The sequence below is a fragment of the Phalaenopsis equestris genome, unplaced genomic scaffold (genome assembly GCF_001263595.1).
Source record: "Phalaenopsis equestris unplaced genomic scaffold, ASM126359v1 Scaffold000479, whole genome shotgun sequence".
Taxonomy (NCBI): Eukaryota; Viridiplantae; Streptophyta; class Magnoliopsida; order Asparagales; family Orchidaceae; genus Phalaenopsis; species Phalaenopsis equestris.
The window spans coordinates 464,992-492,695 of record NW_018164920.1 but is presented as its reverse complement, the minus strand read 5'-3'; the positions used below and the strand labels follow the sequence as shown (position 1 = coordinate 492,695).

The 27,704-nt window shown below is 34.2% G+C and overlaps 1 protein-coding gene across 1 annotated transcript; it reads right to left on the bottom strand.

Moving 5' to 3' along the window:
* Positions 1-27,197, bottom strand: LOC110028007 (translation initiation factor eIF-2B subunit delta-like). The gene is made up of 7 exons (XM_020729695.1): positions 26,571-27,197; positions 25,626-25,763; positions 21,289-21,650; positions 4,008-4,752; positions 3,560-3,656; positions 3,412-3,466; positions 1-419 (listed from the first exon to the last, which is right to left on the bottom strand). Exons 1-7 carry the CDS (start codon positions 27,016-27,018, stop codon positions 357-359), a joined length of 1,908 nt encoding a protein of 635 aa, XP_020585354.1. The 5' UTR covers positions 27,019-27,197; the 3' UTR covers positions 1-356.
* Positions 27,198-27,704: the final 507 nt, after the last annotated feature.

Sequence of the window (27,704 nt, the reverse complement as noted above, 5' to 3'; positions counted from 1 at the left end):
ATCAACCCCAAATTTTCCCAGTCACAAAGAAATGTAGATAAAAAAAGGACAAAACAAATAGAAATTTACACAAAGATTTAGATGAAAGAAAAGAAAAAGCACCGACCACTTTCAGTAGGAAATCAATACAAAAATACCAAAATTTTGGTTCAGACAAAAGAAACCTGAAGGAGAGGCCAACTGCTGCACTCTTCACGGGTAGAAGTCTGCAAAAATATAGGCTGCCGGAACTTTTATATCAATATTAACCATTTATTCCTAGAAATTAAAAAAAAAAAATTACAAAAAATAATTCGCATGTAGATATCATGGGGAGGGCATCAAGGCATTAAGAATTGCTGCCAGAAGAGCAGCTATCAAAATATGAACTGATCCTTCCCATATTCTCGCACAATAACCGGCACACTGGTCGGGGGAACCTGAAAATCATGACATAAAAATTACAAATGGCAGTATTTTACATACACTCCACGCATATCTTGGATATTTACATATCTAACACCTGAAGTTTGATATTTACCTATGCATGAAAATCTATATTTCGCTTTTAAAAGATTAGAAATAGTAGTATTTTTATGTGATATTAAAGATTTCAATGTTAGATATGTAAATATATAAGAATTGTGTGGTACATACGCAAATGTCCCACAACAACAATAATTATAATAATAATGAAAAGTTTACACATGACAAAACAACATGATACACTGAAGGTAGTATTTTTCAAATGAGAAATGTTCGTTTATATTCAAAAAATTTTCAATATCATCCATGCGCTATATGCCATAAAGGATGACATTAGAATCTTAATGCAATGTTTCTTCAATCTCCCTTACATGTGCCTTGGAGGAAATTCCCGCCTAAAATTGACTCACACTCATTCTTGCTAATTTGCATGGGCTGAGTACACGAATTAACCCATACAAATTATGAAGGATCAGTACATGAAAGACGAGAAAGGGTACAAACACATTCCCAAGTTGCCCGCCCAATCAAAGCATATTTGGCTCTAAAACTTATTAGAAGAAGTCGTAAAAGTTACAAAACAACTCGTTCGGCATTGTCTAAAGTGCTCAACCTCAAGGTTGACTAGGCGAAGTCATCGTTGATATTCAGGAAATGTCATGTGAATTTGGCCGTCGCTCATAAATCGATCTGCACTCTCTACAGCTACAAGATGGCTAGGTTCATTTTTTGGTATGCATTGGTTCCTCTTTGCTATGTAGTTTTTACTTGTATAGTCTAAATATAGCATGACTAAAAACATTGTCCCTCAATCTAGACCTATAATAGGTGGTCAATGGGGTGGGGTAAGAACGAATTCAATCATTTGTTCAAGTCATGTACTTTAGGATAATTTAGAGAAACCTTATAGCTTTCTTTCTCCAACTCTCTAATTAATAAGATTCTGATATTACCCATGGATAAATTTGAATTCAGTAAAAACTTACATAGTGAATTACAAGTTAAATTTATACGAGACTAATTTGCAAAAAATCAATTGGTACGTGTGGATAAACAAAAACCATGCTCCCAACCAATCAATTAATTTGTTTAGTAACTCTCTAATTAATAAGATTCTGATATTACCCATGGGTAAATTTGAATTCAGTAAAAGCTTACATAGAGAATTACAAGTCAAATTTATACGAGACTAATTTGCAAAAAAATCAATTGGTACGTGTGGATGCTCCCAACCAATCAATTAATTTGTTTAGTATGACTTTGGATGATGAATGAAGTGAAATGGGTTTAATTGGATGATTTGGTAAACCATTTTGATTTTCTTAGTTTGGTCACTAATCCAAACAAATCAACCCAACTGCGCACCACAACAAGAGATGCCTCATGTTACTGTAAACATGCATTTGGTAAACCATTTTGATTTTCTTAGTTTGGTCATTAATCCAAACAAATCAACCCAACTGCGCACCATAACAAGAGATGCCTCATGTTACTGTAAACATGCCACTATCATCAAATAAACCAAAATGGGTTAAATTCCAAAATGGTCTCCTGACCATTGGGATGTGACAATTTAGTCTCAAGAGTTTTGCAGCACTCTAATTTAATTCTCCGACTAATGAAATTTGATGCTATTTGGTCTTTAAGAGACTGAATTGAGATCAATTTTGTATAGGCGGAGGACTAATTGAGATCATTTTGTGTCATGTTTTCTACAAAAGAGATTAATTGGGATAAATTTTTACTAATCTAGAGATTAAATTAAATAACTGCAAAACTCTAGGTTTAAATTAGCCAACATCTGAATCTGAATAGCTGGGGGAACTATTTTGGGTTTTATTCCTATAACCAAAAATGACTTCAACAAATCATAGACAAGGGTCGTTGAGATTCGGCACAAAGTTCCAATACTTCAGTAGTCAGATCTTATCACGCGGAGACGAACGAAAGCCAAAGATGGCAGCATGAAGAAAGCATGAGGGATGACTATCATTGCAAAAGAACCAGTATCAACGTTGACAATAAGAACCTAAATTAAAACTTTCTAAGGTCTTCATAGATACCAGACCCCATAGAAACCTTAAATTTAAGGTTCAAAGCATTGAACTAATGGATCTGTATTTGTCACCCTCACATGATATAAATAGAAAAGTTAAGTTACAAACATACCCTAGACACTTCTGGTGCAGCAAATCCATATTTTGCAGTGGAGCATGCAAACTTAATAAGTTCCATCATTTAGTAAATGAAAGGGAATCTGGGACTATAGTTTTGGGCCCTACTAAACGTCAGCAGTTCTAGCAAATAGAAAAAAGTGTCAAAATGGTCCGACTTTTTGTAGGGATTCATTTTAGTCATAAAGACAAATTATCAATTGAATACTTAGACTGTTTTATAGTAGTTAAAATAGTCATTCATGGTGATTATTTTAACCCATATTAAAAGAGTTTAGCGATTAATTTGACATTTCTATACACCCGAGGGACTAAAACGGTCTCATCTAAATAATAGTTAGGGGACTATTTCGACACTTTAACAAAATATGTACAGGGAGAAGACAGAATAAGAGGCTACACCCGCCACAGCAAGTTACATGAGATCGGCGGAACAAATTCAGTGGAAGGCACCATGAGGTTAAAGATACAAGGATTTAGTTGAAAGTAAAGTCAAAATATTAGGAAAATGGAAGGTCTTGACAACTGACACATGAGGTATCAAAATTTACAAGCATAAAAAACATACGCCGGCAAAAACACATCTCAACCTGGAAACATTTCTTATTTTTTTACTCAAACTACAATTTATTAAGATTCCTTTTATGGATCGAAGAACTTCTTTTATCAATACAACATTTAAATAAATATAATTAGAAAATAGCGTAATAATAATTTCTTTCTTCTATTTTTACGATTGAAAAAAATAAAAATCAAGGTTCTGACAACTCACCATTCCATGCTCTGTCACAATGATCGATACATAGTCCGAAGGAGTTGCATCATAGCTGTAAAACAAAAGGGAAATTTTCTTTTTCAATACACCCAAAAGATCAAAATGGCATCTTCTCCAAAAAAAAAAAAGAAATCAACACACTTACAAAAGATTCAAAAGCTGAAGATTCTTATGATCAGACCAATTTGCCAGATGATTCGAATCTTCTTTCCCAGGAACGATAGAAATTACATCCGGGTCACCTGCAATTTAGAATTATAAAGATCAGAATAATTCTTAATTGAAAAAATTCAGAAAAAAAAGTAGGGGCATTTATATAAATACCACCCAAGTCTTAAGTATTTTCATGTCTAACACCTAAACTTTGATTTTACATTTACACCACCCAAATCCTTCATATCACATCAAAAATACCACTACTTCTCACTTTTAAAAAGTGAAATACACATTTTCATATAGCTAAGGTGGCGTCTATGTAAAAATAAAAAAAAGAAATGTATCATGTAAATACAAAGGAATTGAGTGGTATGCATGTAAATCTTCCAAAAAAAGTAACAAGACTAAACCAGCAAATAAAGTATTTTCAAGCATACCAAGTTCATTGGAGCATATTGAATCAAGTTGCACCCTTTCATGAAACTTGTACGCCTCGCAGCATATAAGAACCGGAACTCTAAATTCATGGGCGACCATGGCAATAGAAGCAGTTCCAACTCTCGAAAAAACAGTTCCGTTCGCCAAAATTGCGGACGCACCAAGAAAAACACGATTGACTTCATGCATGACATATGAAACAGCGTTTATGTGAGTGTATGTGCAACTCAGACCTTTCATAACCAATTTACGAAGTACCGTTTTTCCTTCGAGTTTTGGCCGAGAATCGACGATCACAACACGGAACTGCTTTCCTTGTTCGTGCGCATGTAGTAAGATCATTTCGACGACAGTCGAATATCCATATATGAGTAGCACATCGCCATCTCTAATTTTTGTGACAGCATGTTGTACTATAATCTGGTCAGCAATGATTATTTTCTCATTAATGAAACGGTCAATATCGGATAAAAGACGAGATTTTGCTTCCGATTCCGACAGGTTACGATGTAACTTTGCAACTCTGTTCTTCAGAAATCTGATAGCATTTCCCATGCCAACTGAGAGGGGCCTGCACTCAATCAAAAATGAAACATAACTACCAATTTTCGAGGTCAAATCTCGTACGAGAACTTTCTCTGGAGGTGTAGAGTAATCTATAATTGCCTCACGAAATGCCTGAAGCATTTCTCGACATCGAGCATTGCCGCCGGTAATAGTCCCTGATAGATACTGAAGTCCTACCTGAGGATTTAACCCAAAAATGTTGAGCGCAATAAAAAAATTGAGGAAGAAAAGAATAAATTTTAGGGAAATTTAAGGGAAATTTACATACATACCACCCAAATCCTATGTATTTACATTTCTAACAGCTGAAGTTTACTTTTTACATTTATACCACCCAAATCTTTCATATCATATCTAAAATACCACCATTTTAACTTTTAAAAAGAGAAATACAGCTTTTCATGCATAGGCAGGGTGGCAGGCATGTAAAAATTGAGGTTTTGGTGTTAGATATGTAAATGCATAGGAATTGAGTAGTATGTATGTAAATCTAATGGTTTGGAGAGAAATCAGACGGACGACTTAAGCAGGTGCTGAATAAAAACTTCACGCCTGATCATGGAAGAGGGTATAGGTTCATTCTTTGTACTTAAAAAAGCCTCATAACAAAGGGGTCAAACAAAAAAATAAAGAAAAGAAAAAGTCTCCTAAATTAATGCAAGAATATCTGATCATTTGCCATATCATCATAGAACTTTGTATTATTGTTAACAGAGACAAAAAACCTAAGACAGAATCCTTTCAATTAAAAAAGTATTGCAAGCAGCCCCAAAAACTAAAGTACAAGCAGTGAAAGGCAACACTATTTCTTATAGAAATATAGAAAAAATTTAAAGTGAAGCCAACACAGATTCTACCATCCAAGAGGTAGTCACTCAAAATTTTATCCTCACATAAAGTAGGTTTATAAAAGAGATGCTTGCACATTACTCATTGGGTGGCTAAAGGTACTATAAAGGGATAAGATTCCTTTCTTCATTTAGCAAATAGAAAAATGTTTTTAGAATAATCCAAAAAAGAGTACTAATAACTAGATCCATTGATCGTGATCATTCTTTTAACATATAGGATCCAATAAGGTAGCAATCTCTGAAAGTATGACCTACAACTTCCCATTCTTTACTACCAGGACAGTTTTGCAAATAACTTTTTATATTCTTTCACATAATAGGAGATTTCACTATAAAAGATGATGTAATGTATGAACAAATTCGATTAAAATATCATTCTGAAGGTCTATTAAAAAGTATTGCACAAACTAATATGATGGCCGATCTTCGTTGAAACCATTCAGACACAAGTGATAATAGGTCAACTTCAGTAAAACCTTGATCTCCACTCATCCCATTTCAAAAAGAAAGAAAATTAAATCACATAAAAAAAGGATAGTAGCATTTGAAAGGCATAGAATGAGTTTACATGTATAAAAATATTTCAAAGGTCTGTGTCTACTATAAAAATATTTCAAAGGTCTGTGTCTACTATCTACATTTGAAAGGCATAGAATGAGTTTACATGTTATGGTAACATTTTAATCGCTTTCTAAGCTGTCTTCTAGCATAGGTTTCATACATATTTAGCTAGTCTATAGTTGCTTAAAATAATCCAATCTTTATAAATATATTAAATGTGTTTCTAGCTAGTTTTTATATGTTGAAAACATGCGGTGATTATGCTAGATACTTCTGGTTGTATAAATTCTTACTTTTATTCACAAACTTGATAGCTTGGATATTTCCATCATCATGTATTGAAAATATTATTATGACATATGTTGTATGTATGCATCTGTGGACCATATGGGCCCATTCATGACTTGGGAGACTGTGGGTCAACTATTACATTTGAGGGGAAGAAATTATTCTCCCTTTAATTATCTAAATTGCATTTTATTTATTTCATTCTTGTCATGATGATTTAAATTTCCCTCCAATTGAATTAGGGCTAGTCTGAGCTATATATATATATATACTTGTTGTTTGCTTGCATTAAATGAATGAAAAATTAGAGGTTTTCCCTCTAAGAAAGTTCCTCCTAAATTTCATATGATATCAGAGCTAAAAAACAAACACTGCATCTCTTATTTAGCCACTGGAATCCTCTCTGCAGCCGCCAGCCTGCCTTCCTGCTAGCCCTCCCTGGCTACGACTCTTGCCCCCTCTGACTGTTAGATCTCTCCCTGCAGCCAGTGTCTTCCCAGCCACAGACTTTTCTGCGCTTCACAGCCACCGAATCCAATGAGGACCAAAACATCCTCTTTCTAGTGGAAATTATCTGCAGTCTTATGCATTACATGCTCCCATAGGCTTCTGTGTTCCCTGCTCCAACAAGCTTCTGCTGTCTTCCGTGTTACCTGCTCTAGCGGGCTTCATTCACTCAGTCCCACATATTGACAGGATCCCTGGGATTTTCTCTATCTAGTGGAAATCTCAATCAGGTCCATTTGATTTTATCTCTATGGTGGAAATCTCAAACCTGTGAGTAGTTCCTCATGGCAATCTTCTCTTTAACGTCTGCGACATTATCTCTCCGATGGAAACCTTGTGTCTGCCAACAAAGAGCTTCTCTTTCTAGCAAAAATCTTGTGTTGGCAACAAGCAGCAGTTTTCCCTAGTGAAAACTGTGTCGATGACAAAAAATCTTTCTAGCGGTAATCCTATGTCGCTGATAGACAGTTCCTCCTCCAGTGGATATCTTGTGTCTACGAAAGACGGTTTCTATTTGCAACAGAAATCTTGTGTCAATGACATGAAAGCTTTTTCCTTCTCTTCAGAAGTTACTTCTAAACCCGAATCCAAAATATTTGGTTCTGCAGCATCTGAAATATTTTTCTGGATTACAAATCACAAACTACATGGCAATAATTTCCTTCAGTGGTCCCAATCTATATTCATGTACATACGTGGTAAAAGAAAAGATGATTAAGGGAGAATAATCCCGCACAAGAAATTACTGATCCTAAAAATCGGACATGGCAAATTAAAGATCACATGATCTTTTCATGGCTTGTGAGCTCCATGACCACGGAAAGTGGAAAAAACTTCCTTCTGAACAAAATAGCAAAAAAAGCTAGAATGCCGCAAGGAAAACTTATGCAAGTGTTGACAACAATTCTGCGTTGTTTGAAATTGAAACAATATTACATGAACTGCGACAGGGTGAGTTGAATATTACTCAACACTTCAACACTCTCTCCAGATATGTATGTTTGCTCACACGACACTGCTCTTTTACAAAATCGTTGTTGAACAGAAGAGAATGTTTCCTTCTAGGAATTCAGAGGAAGAACAATGAGAATCAAATCTCTTCCTTAATTCATGAAGCCTTTGTTGAAGTTGAAGGGAAAATAGCATGAAAAAACTAATGATGAAAGGTAATCCCACAACATCAAATGTAGACTACTCGACTTTATACACTCACAAATCATCTCAGGACAACAAATCAAAGAGAAACATATGATGGTATAAATATTGCAAGAAGTTTGGTCATTTGAAGGAGACATGTTGGAAGAGTTATGATTGGAAGCCCAAAAAAATCAAAAGTGAGGGGAAAAATCAAACAAACACAACATCAAAGACTAGCCTCATGAACAAATTCTATTCACCAAGGAACAACTTAAAGTTCTTCAAAGGCTTTCGGGACAATATTCTAAGCATTCTAGCACATCAAGGTAGATTTTCATCCACCCTTGTTGCTCTCAACCGGAAGATTTAGCCTTGGATATTGAACTTCAAAGCATTTGATCACATGATTGGTGATATCACTGCTTTCCAATCCTTCCATTCTTGCCAACATCATGTTGTGGTTAGAACCGCAGATGATTCTCTCGTTTGTGGAAGAAGAGAAAGTATGAAACTCGCAAAGGATCTCCTTCTTGAATATGTGTTTTTATGTTCCTAAACTTAACTGCAGTTTACTGTCTATCAGTAAACGAACTCGTGATATAAATTGTGTTACTAAAATCTACAATAATTTGTGTGAATTTAGGTGATGGCCTTGGGAAAGGTGACTGGCATTGCTGACATGTATCATGGACTTTATATGCTCATTAGAACTCCCGCTTCAAAAGAATCATCCCACAATTCGTAATCCTTTTGATTCAAGTCTTTGTATTTGAGTCTGCCTCTCATGAGAGTCAAACTTTATTATGGCATTTTCGTCATAGACAATTCGCCCCATTTGTTTATTTTTTTTTTATAAAAAACTAACTCTTATCCGTGTGAAGCTTATCAACTTGTTACATACTAGAAATATACCCAAGCTTGAAATACAAACCAACACATCCCTTCTCCATGGTTCATAGTGATATTCGGAGGTCCAAAAAAATAAAAATATACAAATGGGGCTAGGTGGCTTCTCACATTCATAAATGATCACACCAAAACTGTTTGGATCTTTCTCATGAAGTAAAAATCTGAAACTGCCAGTATACTTGAAATCTGAAACTCCCAGTATATTTGAAACATACCGCAACATGATCCTCACTTATTTTAGAGCAAAATTCATATTCTCAAAATTGATAATGTAAAAGACTACTACAACTCCATTCTTGGCCCTTATCTATTCAAAAATGACATCATTTATATAATCTCATGTGCTGACACACACCAACAAAATGGTGTGGTTGTGAGAAAGAATAACATCTCTTTGAGGTGGCCCATTCAATGCTTTTCAATAAAAATATATCCAAACACTTCTAGGGGTTGCAGTTCTCACATTGAGTTATCTCATAAATAGGATGCCTAGCATAGTGCTAAATTTTGACAATAACCTGTCAACACCTCATAAAATCCTACCTCCACATTCAGGCCTTTCACCACTAACCTACCATTAAAAATTTTTGGTTACATCACATTTGTTTATCAAAATCTGACCACATTTGACTATGATCAATTAAATGTACTTTTGTGGGCTATTCTTCAAAAAGAAAAAGGTAAAAATACTACTATGCTGAAACACAAAAATTCTACAAAAAAAAAAATCAATGAATGTCATATTATTTGAAAATTAACTATAAGAGGCAATATGCAAATCACCGAAACTAGTTTCACATCCCAAGTATCACAAAGAGTTGCGTCACATCATGAGAATCAAGAAGAAGAAACACAAGAATGCATAAAACACTCGATCGAAGAATTTGTGACCTATAAAAAATTATCCTCATAGAAATTTTTTGTTCATAACTTGGATAATGTGCAGATCTCAAATTCAATCCAAGAGGCAATATTTATTCATGCTGAAAAGAGGTTGTGGAATAAGTTATTCTTACCCTTGAAAGAATGGTACATGGATCACAACAACTCTGTCGCTGGGGAAAAAAACTATACGGTGCAAACACATATTTAATTTTAAATACATGGTAGATGGGAGAATAGAAATGTTCAAGGTTAGATTTATAGCAAAAAAGGTTAACTCAGTCTTATGAGATCGAGTACCAGAACGTATTTCCACCAGTGGCAAAACTCAACAAAGTAAGAGTATTACTATCACTGGCTATTAACTAGGACTGACCCTTCCATCAGCTAGACATTTAAAATGCATTTCTAAATGGGAATCTGGAGGAAGAAGTACATATGAAGACAACTCCATAATCAAACAATCAGCTAGTGTGCAAACTAAAGAAATCATTGTTAGTGTTGAACAAATAATTGTTTGAAAGGTTCACCAAGACTATTCTTGCCAATGAGTACTATCACTGGCTATTAACTAGAATTGGCCGTTACATCACTAAATATTAAAAATGCATTTCTTAATAGGAATCTTGAAGAAGTATATATGAAGACACTTCCATAATTAAGGAACAACACAAACAATCAGGTAGTGTGCAAACTAAGGAAATCATCGTATGGGTTGAAACAAACTCTCAAATCATTGTTTCAAAGGTTCACTAAGGCTATTCTTGTCAATGGTTACTATTAGTGTCGGGTTGATCGCACTTTGTTTGTGAAATCAATTAAAAATTAAATAAAAATCATTCTTATTGAGTATGCAGATGACATTATCCTTACAGGCAAATGACATAAGAGGAGTTGAAACAATCAAAAGAACAATGACTTCTAGGTTTGAGATAAAAAATCTTATATAACTTTATACTACTTCTTGAAATGAAAGTTACTAGATTCAAAGAAGGCATTGTCATGTCCCACTGGAAAATATATTCTTGACTTATTAACGGAGACATGAATGTTGGGATTCAAATCAAAAGATACTCCTATGAATCCCAATTGACAATCGTCAAAAGGCAAGGATAACACCCAATTGAAAAAGAGAGGTATCAAAAACTTATAAGGAAACTTATTTATCTATCACATATAAGACCTGACATTAATTTTTTAATGGGTGTAGTAAGCCAACATAAGGATTATTCAAATGAAGATTATTTAGAAGAGGTCTTTCAAATTCTGAGGTACCTAAGGATGACTCCAAGATGTGGATTAATATTCAAGAAGACTAAGGATCGTAACATCGAGATATACACTGATGCTAGCTGGGCAGGAGAACTGACTGACAGAAAATCTATCATGGTTACTGCTCATTTGTATGGGCTAACTTGGTTACTTTAAGTAAAAACTAAGTTGAGGTGACAAAGAAGTGATGTAGAATCTGAGTATCAGGCACTGACTCTAGGAATTTGTGATGGGATGTGGCTAAATAAATTACTGAAAGAACTACGTATGGAATACAAAAGCACTATTAAGATGTTCAGTGACAGTCAATCAACCATCAATATTTCAAAGAATAGGGTACACCATAATCAAACCAAACATATAGAGATTGACAGGCATGATCTCTCAGAAGGACAATAGAGGGATTGTCTAAATTATAACCCAACTTAGTATCAGATTGCTAACATTCTTACTAAAGCTCTTCCTCGGTACCATTTTAGTGATCTCAGTAGCAACTTTGGGAAATATGACATATATAACACAACTTGAGGGCGAGTGTTGATATGTATGCATCCGTGGATCACATGGGCCCACCCACGGTTTAGGAGATTGTGGTCAATTGCTACGCTTGAGCGGAAAAAAATTATTCTCCCTTAAATTATTCATTATTGTGTTTATTTCTTTCCTTCTTATCATGATGATTTGAACTTCCCTCCAATTGTATTAGGGTTAGTTTGAGTTGTATATATATTTTTATTTGTTTGTATTAGATGAATGAAAAATTAGAGAGTTTTTTCTTCTAAGAAAGTTCCTCCTAAATTCTACAACATATATTTTGTAAATGGATGAGTTATCATGTCTATGTTCTAAATTTCAATTATTTTCAAGATAAAAAAACTTCTGGTTTTGCAACGTACAATGAATCTCACGTGATCCATGAATCCCATATTAATATACATACTAGCATTTCTATGTATACTTAGTTATTCATACTTAGAATTGTATGGGTCCTGTTGCATGAGAAAAATATTGGATTAGTTATAAAAATCAAGTGGCAAATATGTTATGTGACAAGTTTATACAAATTGGTTTTGTTACATGGGTCTTCTCTACCTGGCTAATTGACAATGAAAATTACACTTACAATCAAGCTAACTAAGGACAAGATAGATGATAATTAGTTTTTAAACCTCTCATTTATTTTCTTTCATATGAATTTCAATTAGCATGATTGGCTCGAATTTAAATTTAATATGATGACTCCTTAAATGAATACATTCACATGTTCACATATGAGTCATTTAATAAGTATTATGCAAACTTTGAAAGGTTGATCCGTTTTACGGCCATTGTGTTACATTTACATTGTTACTTCAACAATTGGTATCATGATAAATCTCTTAAATTAGAACCACATTCACAAATTATTGGCATTGAAAGTGTCATATTTTCATTTTTGGATTTAATTTATTTTCTTTTCTATATTCGTTTTGCTATATAAAGGGGGAGGATACCAATACTCATATCAATAACTAGTTTTGATATGATTAACCCTATTTAAAAATATCAGAATAGGGAGGATCATTGTATTGATGTGTGTTGCTAGATGCATGTGATTATGAGGAATAATTTCATTTGTTTGATTCATCTAGTGAGTGGCAGCTTACATTTGTTTATTATACTTTATCCCTCATGTGCCAAGGCAGGGTTGTCGTTATCAAAGGAAACTTATTAACCTCAAAAGCCTCTATGTCTATCATATATGTTATGATTGGCTCATTAGTGCTTTTATGATAATAAATTGAAAGCTTATGGTGGGTTAGTTCTTGAACGATTGAATGGTGGCATGAGTGTATTCTATTATGTGGTAATGGGTTAGTGCATGAGTTAATGTAGTCGACCAAGTTTATATTTGAAAGCGCTGGAGGGAGAGAAGGAAAGAGGAGAGAGAATGTCATGAATAAACACACACAAAAGTTGAAGATCTCACAAAAAATACTTTACTGGGAAATAACCCGCCAAGCTAATTCACTATCATTTGCAAACAAGCAACACTTCTTATTAATCCATCAATAATCTTTAGGGTTACAAGATGCTTGTATTGTATATAGAGCCTCATACAGCATTACATAGAAATAATATAAAAAGAGTATTTAAACTACAAATTACAATATTTGATTCAAACTATGAAAAGAGAGTAGCACTTGGCAAAAAGTATATCTTGATTTCCAATCAATGGAGGGTCAACCAAAGATAACTAAAGTAGGAGAGTACTGCTTGATTAAATAAATATTGAATTCCATCAAGGTAGGGGCCAACGAAACATATTCAGAGTGGAAAGCTTCTTGATTGACCTTGTTTTTTATATTCTTGTCTTGTGAAGGAGTCAAACATGCAAATAAGAGAAGGAGAGCCACCACTCCATTATGATGATTTGTTTGATATTCATGAAGATAATCACCATGTCTATGCTTGATAATAAGTTCTTGTGCTATGATCTCTACCATACCTCCAATCACTCCACTCAAGAGTAAAAATCAATGTAATCATTACATGATTTGGTGCTAACTTGCATGAATTAAAAATGATCAGATAAAGTGTAAAAAGAGACTTTTGTTTTATGAATTTACCTACACTACTGCAAGTAAGTCCATCAATATCAACAGCACCAAATGGTGTGAGCGGGTGTGTGCCGATGGCATGACATGGTGCAATATGAGGGGCTAAATTTATGTGATATTTGCTCCATGCACAGACAATGGTGCAGTGTTCCCAAGGTGCAAGCTAAATTAACTTTTAGGATTTAGGTTCCAAACTTAATATTTCCATATATTTATAATTTTATTTTAGACTAAATAGATTTTACTAGACCATATGACAAGTCCTAAACTCATCCTAAACATTAGATTAGCCAAAAAAAAAGTAATATTTTGACATTTAAGTGGTTGAGGTGCTAAACATTTAAACATAAATATTAATTTTCTCATATTTATCATGATGATTTACCATTCAATTTAATAATCTTTCACATTTATCTTTTATTATTCATAATCTTATAATAATTTTCACCATATTTAAACTGGCGTGCAGAGTGGCGCTGCACCATCTACTATGCAATATGACAACACATGATTTTTTTTTGCTCTGGTACGCTATTTTCCAAGTATGAGTGACAAGTATGAGTGAGTCGGGTTGAACGTATTTGATATTGTTCACAAAAATTATGATAATATTTTGCAAATTTAAAAGATTCACAAAGTGATATTTCACAGATTACAAAACAATATTATGATAAAGCAAAATCCAGAGGTGATGTTGATGCGCGTAGGTTCAAAGTTAATTGTTGAAGGAAATTTAATTTCTAAAGTGACTTTATCTTAAAAGAATTATTATGTTTTAAGGATTGTAGGTTTTTAGGGGTTGATATTCACAATGCTTTATATTGGGGATTGTTTAGTCCAATAGGTTAATTGATCCATTATCTTTTTAGATTTTGCACCCTATGATATAAAATATCAAGTGGATAGTTTTATCATTCAAGATGTTTAAACATTAATAAACAAACTTTTCAAAATAGTTCATTAACATAAAAATGGAGGGTTCCATTGATAACCCACACAAAAAGAATGCAATAAAAGCTTGAAAGAAAATTTTGAATTCCTATGCAGTACTAATAGCTACTATTCAAAAACATAAATAAGTAAATTTTCACCAAATTAACCTTTAAAAAACATTGTGAGCAATACGTGAATTATGATGTTGATGTGTGAATACAGAGAGTATTTCTTTTATTGGAGATTGTTGCACCCTACAAATCTTTACTCGAGGTGTTATGGATCTATTTTAGCTTTGAACCAATTGAAGACTAATGGTGTTAGGGTTCTTGAAGAATTGAATAATGGTATGAGTGTGTGGCATTATAACAAGGTTAGTATGTCGGTGTATAAGTTGATGTGGTTAACCATGCTTAAATTGGAAGTGCACCTGGTAAAGACGGGAAGAAAAGAGGGAAAATAAAAAACAAACAAAAAGATAAGTTAAGGATTTCACCAAAGAACTTTAAAGGGAAGAAACCATCAAGCTACTTCAAAACGTTTTGCAAACAAGTAACTTCTTATTAATTCATTGATTATCTCTAGGATTACATGATTATAACAAGTACAAAGCATTACTACATTAAATAAAAATAATCTAAAATAAGCAACGGGATCAACCAACCCATTTTTTGAAGGAGAGAAGCCAAGCCATCAGAATGACTGATCAATGTTGCACAACCCAACCAAATTTGAAACTACAGTCTAATACCCTCTCATAGATGTATGGATAGCGCTCAGCTTCCCAAAGGTTATTGTTGCATGAGTCGCCTTCTCTAACATTGGCTAAATTATGCCTAGTCGAGCTCTCCCTCGTTATTCCACAATTATCCAGCTTCCCCTTTCATGAAGCTTCTTGTATTCTCTTGAGTTTGTCCTGCTTCCCTTCGACTGCATGTGGGTGCCTCATTTTCTAGTGTCTTTAATATCAACGCCTCACAACATAGGTGTTGTTCTTGTTTGAGGCACGTGGTTCGAGCAACTCCGTTGTTATTATAATCATTAGATTACACACCACTTCTCACGCTCAATGTTGAGCTAAATCACTTCCTTCATCTCCAGATTCTGTCAACATCACATTTCTATGCTTATCTAATTTGGAGCGCTCTCTCACCACCTCTAGTATTCATTTTTTCCTCCAAGGTTGTCATCTGCTCCTACATTTTTATCCATCCCTACTTGTCAGGTGCCTCAAATTAGTGAAGTGATTGGTGTTGAACTACTTTAACTTTTGACGAATCCCTTCAGATGCAGGTACTCAACCTCCTAGGGATGCGTCTCCCCTTCTTTTATTGCTAGCATTAGGGGAAAGGACTCCTCTCGATCAATCTAGCCTCCCAACTCATCTTTATTCTTTCAACATGATAAAAATACTACTTGCCACAAGTTGGCTACTACTGTCTGAGTAAAGTACTCTCATCTTCTAGAAGGTAGAGGTGTCCATTCTAAGAACCCCTTTTCCTATACTTTGGTTGAAAAGTTCTCATTTGGTCGTTTGGGCTTGAAAGCTATTCAATATTTAATGTTTGATCTTTGTTAGCCAGAGGAATATTTTCTTGGTCTTCTTTATAAGCACCATGCTCTTCTTAGATTATCCTTGGATGTTGATTATTAAAGGTTTTTCTTTAAAAATTTATACTATTTGAATGTCCTGCAAATGCATATATTGAAACAATCTACTTGCTTTGATGTTAATGAGGAGCTCTCTATTTCCTTTGTTTGGGTTGCTTTCCTTATTTCAAGGTCTATTAAATCAACAAATCCATGTTATACTCTTTGAGTTCAGCCTTTGATAAACCATTACATGCGGATGCTGCTAAATGTAGACTTTACCAAACCATTTAAGGTCCATGTTCTCATTGATGAAATGGCAATTCTTGTCCAATTGATTAGAAAGATATGGATTGATAATTCTTCACATGGCCATTGGTACAAATTTAAATTTGAAGTTTTCCCTCAAATTGCAAATCATGCAATTTTTTTCAGTAATGAATTTATTGATTGCCTCAACACTCGCCCGAAATTAAAGAATTTTTATTGAAAGGTTCCAACTACTTGGACAATTTTTATCACTTTATTGACTAATAAAATCATTGAACAATAATTACTCATGATTAATTGGAGTCTTCTAGCTTACTCAGTGCTAATATTACTCAAAAGCCATCATTCGAGTTATTGCCTCCTCTCATTTTTTATTCTGTTAGCTGATAATATCCCCTACATTCCTCTAGTTTTGAAAGTTGAGTCCATTGATTTACTAAGATTCATGTTTCAATATAACTTCTGCCAACTTATTGAAGATCCTACTATTATTTATTATTTCATCTCCCAATACTGTAGCTTCATCAAATCTTAATGAAGTTGTTCTAAATTGGAATGTTTTGACGATTCTAGATTCAATCTCAAAATTCCATTAAATATTTTGTAGATTTAGTGGTCAAAACATTTTAACTAGTATTTTCTCATGTGAAACTATTAAAAAAAAAGAAAAACTCATCCCACCAATTTTATTGGATTCCAAGGGAGACATAAAAGTCCCTTCATGATCTTGAAATTCTAGACTTGATTGATATTTGAGTTAGCATGAAACACTATTCTAAGTTGTCATTTCAATTTTTCTTGAAATTAGCTTGATCTGGTATATTTTTCTTATCTTTCTTGGCAGTGGTTTTATGTTATTATTTTATCATGTATCTTGGCAAGTTATAATTTATTTTGCTAAAAAAAATGAGAGATTTGCATACATACCACTCAAAACATCAAAAAATGAGAGATTTACATACATACCTTTAACATTTTTTGTACATACCCAACACCCTAAAATCATAAATAAATCAAAATTGCTATATTTTGTCACTCAATTTACAGCCAGTCAACTCCATTCACTGTCGTTGTTCTTTGTGTCCTCATAAATTTAATTACCCGCAGTGTCGTTGGCCGACAAAGCTTCAGCTCTGCAAGATCAGACCTATTCTTGAATTTTCTCCTCCGCGAGATCTCAGCAAAATACGACTTTTCTTTCCTTTTTACCACTAAAATATGAGGGTCCATCTCCTCCACTTTCATCTCTCTTTGATTTGCCCATCTCCGAAAAGCAGCAACTCGAGGTAGAGCCAATAATAGGAGAATCGACAAGGACAATTTCGATTCAGTTTGGTGGAGTGGCGGGCCTTCGTTTGTTGCCAACATTCATAGTGTGCTTATTGAGAATCACGAAGGGAGCCATGGACCACCTCCCAGTCTTGGAGACCGAAGCTATCTTCCATATAAGTGGGAGTAGTCTTATAAGAAACCAGAATTCAAATCTATATGCCATAAGAGTTAAAAAAAAAAACTCTGAATATCAAAAGGAATAGGATTGAAAGCAGAACAAACAAACAAGAACGATAATAATTACCAAGTATTCAGGCGAAGATCAGTTTCATTGACGAATTGATGGAGGAGAAATTGGATTAGAGATTGTCGAAACGGTTTTGGCTCGAATAAGTTTCGTGTAAGGGGATCTAGGAAAAAGATGTAACATACAGCCTCACCGGCAAACAAAGCTTAAGCTCTACAAGAAGTGGGAACCGTTCAAAACATGCAAGTGTTTGCTATTCCACCGCGGTTTGGCAGAGTGGTGGCCAAATGTATCCGACAATGAAACAAGCTAATAGATGCTAAGGTGAGTGACAAAAAGTAATAGTTTTAATGCATATACAAGTTTAATGTGTTAAGTATGTAAATAGTATGTTTGGGGTGTTAGATATGTAAATTTTGATGACTTGTGCATGTAAATCCCCTTAAAAACATATATTTATTGAAGGTTTGGAACCACTCCACATTAAAATATTTGATTTAAATTCAAAAGGGTGGCCAACCAAGTTAATTAGGAAAGAAAGCAGCAATTAAAATAAAGTATACGTTAGTTTATAATGAAACGAGGTCAGCCAAAGCAATTTAAAGTAGGGGAGAAGCACTTCATTAAATTCATGTTGAATTCCAATAAGGAGAGAAGCTGGCCAAACACATATAGAATTTACTAGAAGCCTTCTTGACCAATCTTGTTCTTATTGTTCTTACCTTGTAACGAGGCTAACCATGCAGATAAAGGACGAAAAAAATGACTCCATCATCATGGATTACTTGATTTTCCTAAAGTTACTCGTTTTGTTAATGTTTAATAATGGGTTATTGTGTTGCATCACAAACCATACGTGTTGTCATCAGATAGTTTACTAAGTAATCTTCATATTTTTCATATAATTAGTCAAACAATGAAATTGATAATTTCTGAGTAAAATATCTCGAAGAGTTTGCAAGCACAAGAAGTGATTCAAAAGAACAATTCGTGAAGAATCAATGATGCAAATATTGTTTCAAGCTCAGCTTAATTTGAGAATTTAGGTTATTGGTCTAAATATTTGATTGAATTTGAATTATCAAAATGTTTGCATATGATGAAAAGAAGTAAAACATGATGGGATTTTATTTGATATTTATATATATTAATAAATAAACTTTGGCAGTTTATTTAGATCAAATTTCCAATAAATTTCATATTTTGTCAATTAAATGACTAAAGGATTATTACACATTAGCATAAAAGCAACTCCTCAATTATTTATGATCCTGAAAATACATTCTTTATTAGTGCAACATTTATTAAAACATTTGTTTTGTATTATATATAAATCAATCATCAACAATTTAAGGAATTTTAGGGAACATGGAGAGGATTTGAGGATGACCTTTTGAGATTTATTTAAGCAATAATAAGAGCTAAAATGAAGTAGAAACTAACATGAGACGCTAAAGCAAGAAACACAAATGTAGGATCACATTTGTGAAGTATTTTGAAAAAAAAAAAAGTTAATCCAAGCAAATCTCCTTAATTTCCTTCTCACTAAATAATTAATTTTTTATTTTAATTTTGCAAATCTTGCAATCTTATTCGAAGAGATTGAAAATTTTCATTTTCTTGGTAGCCTTATACGCCTCCATGTGCCTAGAAGGTTCTAGAAAGTTGCTAAACAGGTAAGGATAGCTCATTTTCTTTTTATTTTACTTATGCAAACCTTGCAATCTTATTCATAGAGACTGAATGTTTTCATTCTTTTTGGTAGCCTTGTATGCCACCAAGGGCCAAGAAGGTTCTAGAAAGTTATTTAACATGTAAAATTGGTTTTGGGTTAGTCTAGCCCGTAAGGATAGCTCATTGTGATTGTGCTCACTAGGTGAAGGAGAATACAATTTACCGGCCACTTGCCATCAAGGTAGATCTTCTCTGCATATAAGAAAGAAATTAGTTAACTCCTGAGCAAGCATGTGCTTAGGTATGGATGGCTTCCGAGGCCAACTGAATTTTAAACTACATAAAAATAATTCCGCTCATCAATTTATAGCTAAATTCATTTACTTTCGCTATTACCTTCTTGGTTTACATGTCTCAAGTTTATCAGATATTTTGGTTGGTTATATTCTCATATGTGAGTGTTGTGGAATAATCCTTACACAAATAAGCTCTACATTACTATAAACTTATTCATAACAATGCCTACGTATTGTGACCAAGATTATTGTGTGAAGACTTGCATGTTGTGTGCCTAAACATTTGATAAAATAAGTGACCTTAGCTTGTAAGGTAGAGTGTGTGTGTGTGTGTGTATATCATCATCATCTAAATTTTCATATTTATATACATGCCACTTTAATGTTTTAAACCTATGCATGAAAATGTTTATTTCACTTTTAAAAAGTGATAATAGTGTTATTTTTTTATGTAATATTAAAGATTTGAGTACTGTGCGTAAATATTTTCAGTGTGAGATATGTAAATGCATAAGAATTGTGTGCTATGCATGTAAGTGCCTCTATCATTTATACAGCGTTTTTAGCATGTTTACTCATGTTAACATGTATAGATTTGCCTCCATTTGTCTTTGTGTGTCATAGATTTAATTGTTTGAAATGTGTTCTTATTGGGTACATTTTAATTGAAATAATTTTAAAATAACTTCAAACTGGTCCCAGATCTGATTTACTCCCCTCACATGCCTTTAACTATCATAATAAACAGCATGAAATTCTTAACTACTTTTAACGTTAACATTAGTGGTGGCAAAAATGCTATTTTTTTTAGGCTAATAATGATCATTATCAAGAAACAGCTACAAGAAATGATACTACATGCATTGCAATTCATTTAATAAGGATAAAGTATCTACCATGTCAGAAAACTAGTTTTTCTATCTCAGGAAAGTCTGTCAAGAGGGGACAAAAAGCAAATCATTGGCAACATAAAGAAAAGGGGCATAACATACATAGCACAAAATTCTTACATATTTACATATCTCACACCTAAACTTCAATATGCACACACATTGCACTTAAAAATTTAACATCGCATCAAAAATAACACTATTACTACTTTTTAAAAGTGAAATACACATTTTCATGCAGGCTTTAAAGTACCAAAATGCTATATATGTCAATATGAAAGTTTTGGTGTCAGGTATGTAAATACATAATAAGTGTTTGCTACATATGCAAATTTCCCCAAAAGAAAAATATATCATGATAAAGGGCCAATCACATCTTTCTATAAACAATCTCAGTAAAAACAATCGAAACCATTTAGAAGTCCCGCACACAATTTCATCCACAATAAAAAACTTCCAGATATGCAAATAGAAAAATCAAAAAGTAGTGCTTAGCAGTATTAGTTGGGAAAGCAAGGAAGAATTATGCAATACCTTATATACTGAAGGATGAATATTGTCAAAGCCAAAAAATTTGGATTCAAGATATGGAAGCTGGGGCCCATGCTCATACTGTGGCAAGTGCCGGAACAACTCAACCCTATTTCGAGCTTCAAACTGAGTAACAATTGCGCGTTTTTTAGCCTTTTCAACTCGATTCTTGTCATCAAATTGCATTAGAGGCTGAGGAATATCTTTTTTTCTGTCTTTATCAAGATTGCGGCCAACCCTCTTTTCAGGAGCTGCACTTATATCCTGAGGCCCATCCTTCTTCTGAGATTGTTTCTGAACCTTCTCTTGGTTTGAGATAGCAGAAGCTGCACCTCCAGTTGAAGCTGTAAGCGTGCCTCCTTTACCTATAATCACCATGATGGGGGAATATACCGCTTAAGTGAGATAAAATGAAAATCAACAGCAGCAAACTATAAAGAAATATAAGCATATGAATATTCTGAAATTAAAGAATGTGAGTTGCAAGATTCACATTCGTTTAATGTTCGAAAACTCTCATATGCATGAAATGACAACTTTCTTTTCTTAATAGAGTCAAATATAGTGACGATGAAAAACTTTTTAGGGATGAAATAAAGTCCTTAAATTGTTATTCACCAGAAAAAAGTGATATACATATTGGAAATTATGTCACTGATGTTCTACAAGTGGGAATGGATGAAAAAAAATGTTTAATCCAGATTATTAGTCCTTTAAGGTCGTTATTTATAGCTTCTCCAAACTCAAATTCACAAGCTAAAGGCTTCATAGGTTTAAAAAAAAATGTGTTGTAATAAATAATGGAGCCATTACACAAACAGAGAAGGATGAATTGCACCTCAAGTGTATTTATCCATGAACATGAAGCATAGGCGGCACACAAGCTAGTTAAGTAGTTTTCATTTTATGTTTCTTACGCAATTTAAACTAGTGGTGAATATATGTTTTTGAAGCGAAACACATTACAAACAACGCCTAAGAACATGGACAATGTAGAAAACATTGGTTACGATGATTGTGACATGGAAGAAAATCATATAAAAGTTATAAACTTCATATCAAGCTTATTACTTGAATGCAACAGCACAAACATGTGAATAAATGTTTGAAAATGTTTCCAACGGGGCCTTTTTTTACCATTAGGATATAAGCAAAATTTAAACTGCATGGCCCGCTCCATTTGTGGTCGGGTGAAATGTTTACAACGAGGCCTATTTTGACCCCTACCATGCAAAATTAAATAATTTATGGTAAAAAAATACAAGATGCATAGAAAATTCAAGTTACCAACTGTACAGGGTTTGATACTTTGATGTGCCTTATTTAGTTCTTAAAAAAGTTCTTTAAAGATGTCATAGCATTGTTTAGTTTTGGCAGTATATAAATGGGGGGTTGCAATATGGTGTCAAATTTAGCCCCTTAAATCCCTACACACTAAATAGTCACAACAACAACAACAAAGCCTTAATCCCACTATGTGGGGTCAGCTACATGGATCCTTTTTCTCCATTGCGTCCTATTTAGTGTCATATTTTCATTTAGTTCTAGTAAATTAATATCATTTTTAATACAATAAGCCCAAGTCTTCCTAGGTCTACCTCTTCCTTTCTTAACACAAGTCGAATCTAAAACATCTACTCTCCTAATCGGATCATCAGATGGTCGACGTTTAATATGACCAAACCATCTAAGACGACTTTCTCTAATTTTGTCTGCCACAGGAGCTACAACCCTATCATGGATATATTCATTTCGCATTTTGTCTCTAAGTGTAAAGACACTCATCCACCTAATCATTCTCATATCGGCAACACTCAACTTATTATTATGCTTCTCTTTTAAAGGCTAACATTCAACGCCATATAACATTGTAGGTCTCATCACCGTCTTATTAAATTTTCCTTTCAGTCTAAGCGGTACTTTTCTATCACACAAAAGGCCCGAAGCATTCCTCCACTTAAACCAACCAACTTGAATTTTACTATTAACATACCCATCTATATCACCATCGCTTTGAACAACGAACCCAAGATATCTAAATCGTTCACACCTTTTAATAATTTGATCACTCAAAGTCACACTTCTGTCATTAGAGCTATTACTACTAAAATTACATTCCATGTATTCAGTTTTAGTTCTACTTAAATGAAGGCCTTTAGACTCCAATGTAGACCTCCATAATTCAAATTTTTCCTGGGCTTTTTCTCTCATTTTATCCACGAGAAAGATATCATCAGCAAAAAGCATACACCAAGGTACATCTTCCTGTATATGTCCGGTAAGAACATCCATAACTAAAGCAAAATAATATGGGCTTAAAGCCGATCCCTGATGTAATCCATAACTAAAGCAAAATAATATGGGCTTAACTGAAAATATTTGGTCAATCCTCCTTCAGTTTGAACACAAGTAACAGCTCTAGTATACATATCTTTAATGACTTGAATATAAGCCATAGCAACACCTTTCTTCTCAAGAACTCTCCAAAGGATATCTCTTGGAACCTTATCGTAAGCTTTTTCTAAATCAATAGAAATCAAATGTAGATTCTCCTTATTATCCTTGAACTTCTCCATCAAACCTCTCAATAAATGTATAGCTTCCATAGTAGACCTGCCCGGCATAAATCCAAATTGATTCTGAGAAACCTTTGTGATGCATCTTAACCTATGTTCAATTACTCTCTCCCATAACTTTAAAGTATGACACATCAACTTAATTCCTCCATAATTTGCACACTCTTGTGCATCCCCTTTATTGTTGAAAATGGGGACCAAAATACTCTTCCTCCACTCCCCAGGCATCATTTTAGTTTTTAAAATAATATTAAGGAGCTTAGTTAGCCAAGAAACTCACAAATTTCTTCAATATTTCCACACTTCAATTGGGATATCATCAGATCCTACAAACTTTTCACCATTAGTTTTCTTTAAAGCCTCTGTAATTTATTTTTTACTAATGTGATGGTAAAAATGAAATGTTTTATTATTATTCACGATATTAAGATCACTAATGTCGATCGTATTTTCAGAAAATTCATTAAAAAGTTTATCAAAGTAACACACCCACCTATGTTGAATATCTTTTTCTAAGAAAAGTACTTTTTGATTTTCATCTTTAATACACTTTACTTGAGTTAAATCTTTGCTTTTCTTTTCTCTGTGTTTGGCTAGTTTATACATACATTTTTCACCCTCCTTCGTATCTAATCTATTATAAAGATTATTAAAAACATAATTTTTAGCGTCACAGATTATTCTTTTAAACTCCCTGCGAACCGTTTGATATTTTTATCAGTTCCCTAAACTTTTACATTTAAACCAATGTTATAACATAACTTCTTATATTTTATCTTTTCTTGCACATTATTATTCCACCATCAACTATTTTTATTTATAAAAACTTTTTCTTTTGATTCTCCAAGCACATCTTTTGCTACTTGTTTAATATTGTTTGTTACTTTATCCCACATAACATTTACTTCTTCATGAATATCCCAAATTTTGAAATCTTGAATTTTACTCATAAAAATAATTTTATTTGTGTCTTTTAAGTTTCTTCATCTAATTCTACGATGAACAGTAAAACAAAAAAATGAGGCATTTACATACATACCACCCAATTCTTATGTATCGACATATCAAACACCTAATTTTATATTTTAAATTAATATAAGTCAAATCTTTCAAATCACATCAAAATACCACTATTCTAACTTTTAAAAAGTAAAATACACCATTTCATGCAAAGGTAATGTGGCATACATGTAAAAATTGAAGTTTAGGTGTTGAAATGTAAATACATAAGAATTGAGAGGCATGTACGCTAATCTTTAAACAAAAAAAAGTCCAAAAACTCCATCCTACCTAAATCAAAAACCTACAGCTAGAGTTAATATCAGCAACGCAATAAAATACAATCAAATAAAAGAGAAGCAACCAATTTATTGCTGGGACATTAACTAACCTTACACATTTACGGAGAAAATGACCTGAAAGTCTAGCAAATTCTCTATTCTCAACTAGTAATGCAAGGTATCTATTATAACATGAGCAGTAGTAAAATTTGAAGGCAGTATGAGAACTCAAATCATGCCAAAGAAAAATTTGAACTTGCATAAAATAACATAAACAAAATTATAAAATTAATAGCTAAGCATTGCATGGAAGATAAGAAATTAGCAAAAGTTACCAAGCTAGATATCATTTCTCACAAGCAAGGAAGCCACAGCAGATGTATGCTGTGCTAAAACATTGGACCAATTAGAGACAGTGTAATGTCGGCAGTCATTTGAGAAAAATCTAAGGGCCTACTCAAAAAATGGTTAACAAAAACATTACCAACCACCACTGCTGCAGCCTTTGAGGTTCGTTGCGCTTCCTGAATGGCTCGTCGTTCAGCTCTAGTGGTCTTCTGTTTATGAGGTCTTCCAGTTCCAGCCCCTTCATTTTTCATATCAGTAAGAGTTCCATCTTCCTCTGCAGGTAGTTCCTTTGATTAGAGAGCTGGGATCAACTATATTCACTGGAAGATTCTTCATCTGCACATGAATCCTACAATGCCCATATATTTACACTAAATTGCTACATACCTCTCATTACTTTTAAGTATACATTTTAGAATAAAGGTGTAACTAAGTGAAGCCAACTACTAAGCTTGCTCAAGCTCAGCAGATAACTGGCTATCAAACTGAACCAAACAAGCCAATTAGCTAAGCAAGTGCTTGAGCCAATCCTCTCGGTTCACAAGTCATCTCATTTAAACATATCAATCTAAATTATAATTAAAAAAAAAGAATTCAATGGTTTAATTACCAAGTTATTAAGAAAATCTTAATTCTTTGCTTTGGTTCACTTAATTTCTCAAAATTCTCTCTAAATTTTCATTCTAGCTTGATTGCAGCAATTAGTTGGATTTGCATCACATTTTCGCTTTCATAGAAAGAAAATCCAGCTAAGGAGTCTGCTTGAACCTCCAAAATTGAGCCCGATCCCAACAAGGGATGGACCTATCCCAATTAAATTAGTTTATACCTACTCCAAAGATTTAAAAAAAAACAATTGGCGAATCACAAGCCCGACCTACATTCCCAACCATTCCCGCCAGCAATGCATAGGTCCCTCTCACCGCATTCTAGAAAAACAATTTAAGGAATTACAGCCATAAACAATGAAAATCCAAAATTTCCCTGCCATAATCACAATTTCCGAATTCTCTCATGCATATACGTTCTTGAAGACGGACCTATGAGCTACACCAATCAAAACAAGCATGCTCATTCTTACCAGTTACCCCAGGAAGCGTTTTCTCAGCCAATGCCTTCGTCTTGGCCTCATCATTCCTCACAACCATCATCACCTCCCCAATACCCCGCGGGAACGACGCAGCAGCATGAATAGACCCAGTTATCCCAAGCAAAGAGGAGGTCGCAGCCTCCGAGTTATCCAACCCATCAGTCCCTCTTCTAGATGGCGACATCCCTAAAAACGATTCCGACGGGTTGTAGCTCCCGATTGGCATCTGCACCTCCTCGCGCCGGAGAGGCGATATGTGGCGAAGTGGTGGGATCATGACAGGGGAGAGGGAATTTCCGGTGAAGTTGAGATCGGAAGTCATGGTGGCGTCGACTGGGATGGAGTGTGAGCGTGCCGGTGGTGGATCGCCGGCGGTGAAGAAGCCTACCTGGCGGACCTTCGGATCAATTACGGTGCGCGGGAGACGACGCGAGTCCATGGGGGATCCGGCGTGTTGGCGTGGTGTGTTACGTTTAGTATTAAACTAAGATTCCGCCGTGGAGGGATTCGCCCGACGATAAGGACTATCTAGGGTTTGGTAGCTTCGGAGTCGGCTCCTCTCGCTGTTCGTTAGCAGAAAACCGAGAATTCAAAATGTCAGTGGGTGTAATTTTTTTTTTTTTTAATCTTCCAACCACAGTTTTGAACGGAAAATTATATATATATAAATAATCTGTGAGAGAGAGAGCGATTAGGACTGTTAAAATGATATTTTATTCGCATGCAGCTCATGTTCGGCTGGTCGAATAGTTTGTTCTAAATAAATAAGTCGAACACGAACAACTTCTCTATCTAAACTAAACCAGAGACATTTTGAAACTCAGGCTTAACCCAAGTTAAAACAAATGACACTCATAGGATTACCTTGAGCTCAATCCCTACTTAACCCCAATTGCCATGTCTAAACCTTGTTGGGGTGTGATTAGGGCATGCTCTCTCAACCCAAGCCATTGAGTTGACTCAGGGTCACCCAGGTTAGCCAAAACAACTAAGCCGAGGGCACCTACTGCTCTTTTGCAATTGATCAACCGATAGACCAATGTCTTAATCAATAGCACCAATTCTCCTCTCTAGCTCCCTAGACCCTCCTTGTTAGGGCTAGCTTGACCAAAGGCTAACCACACC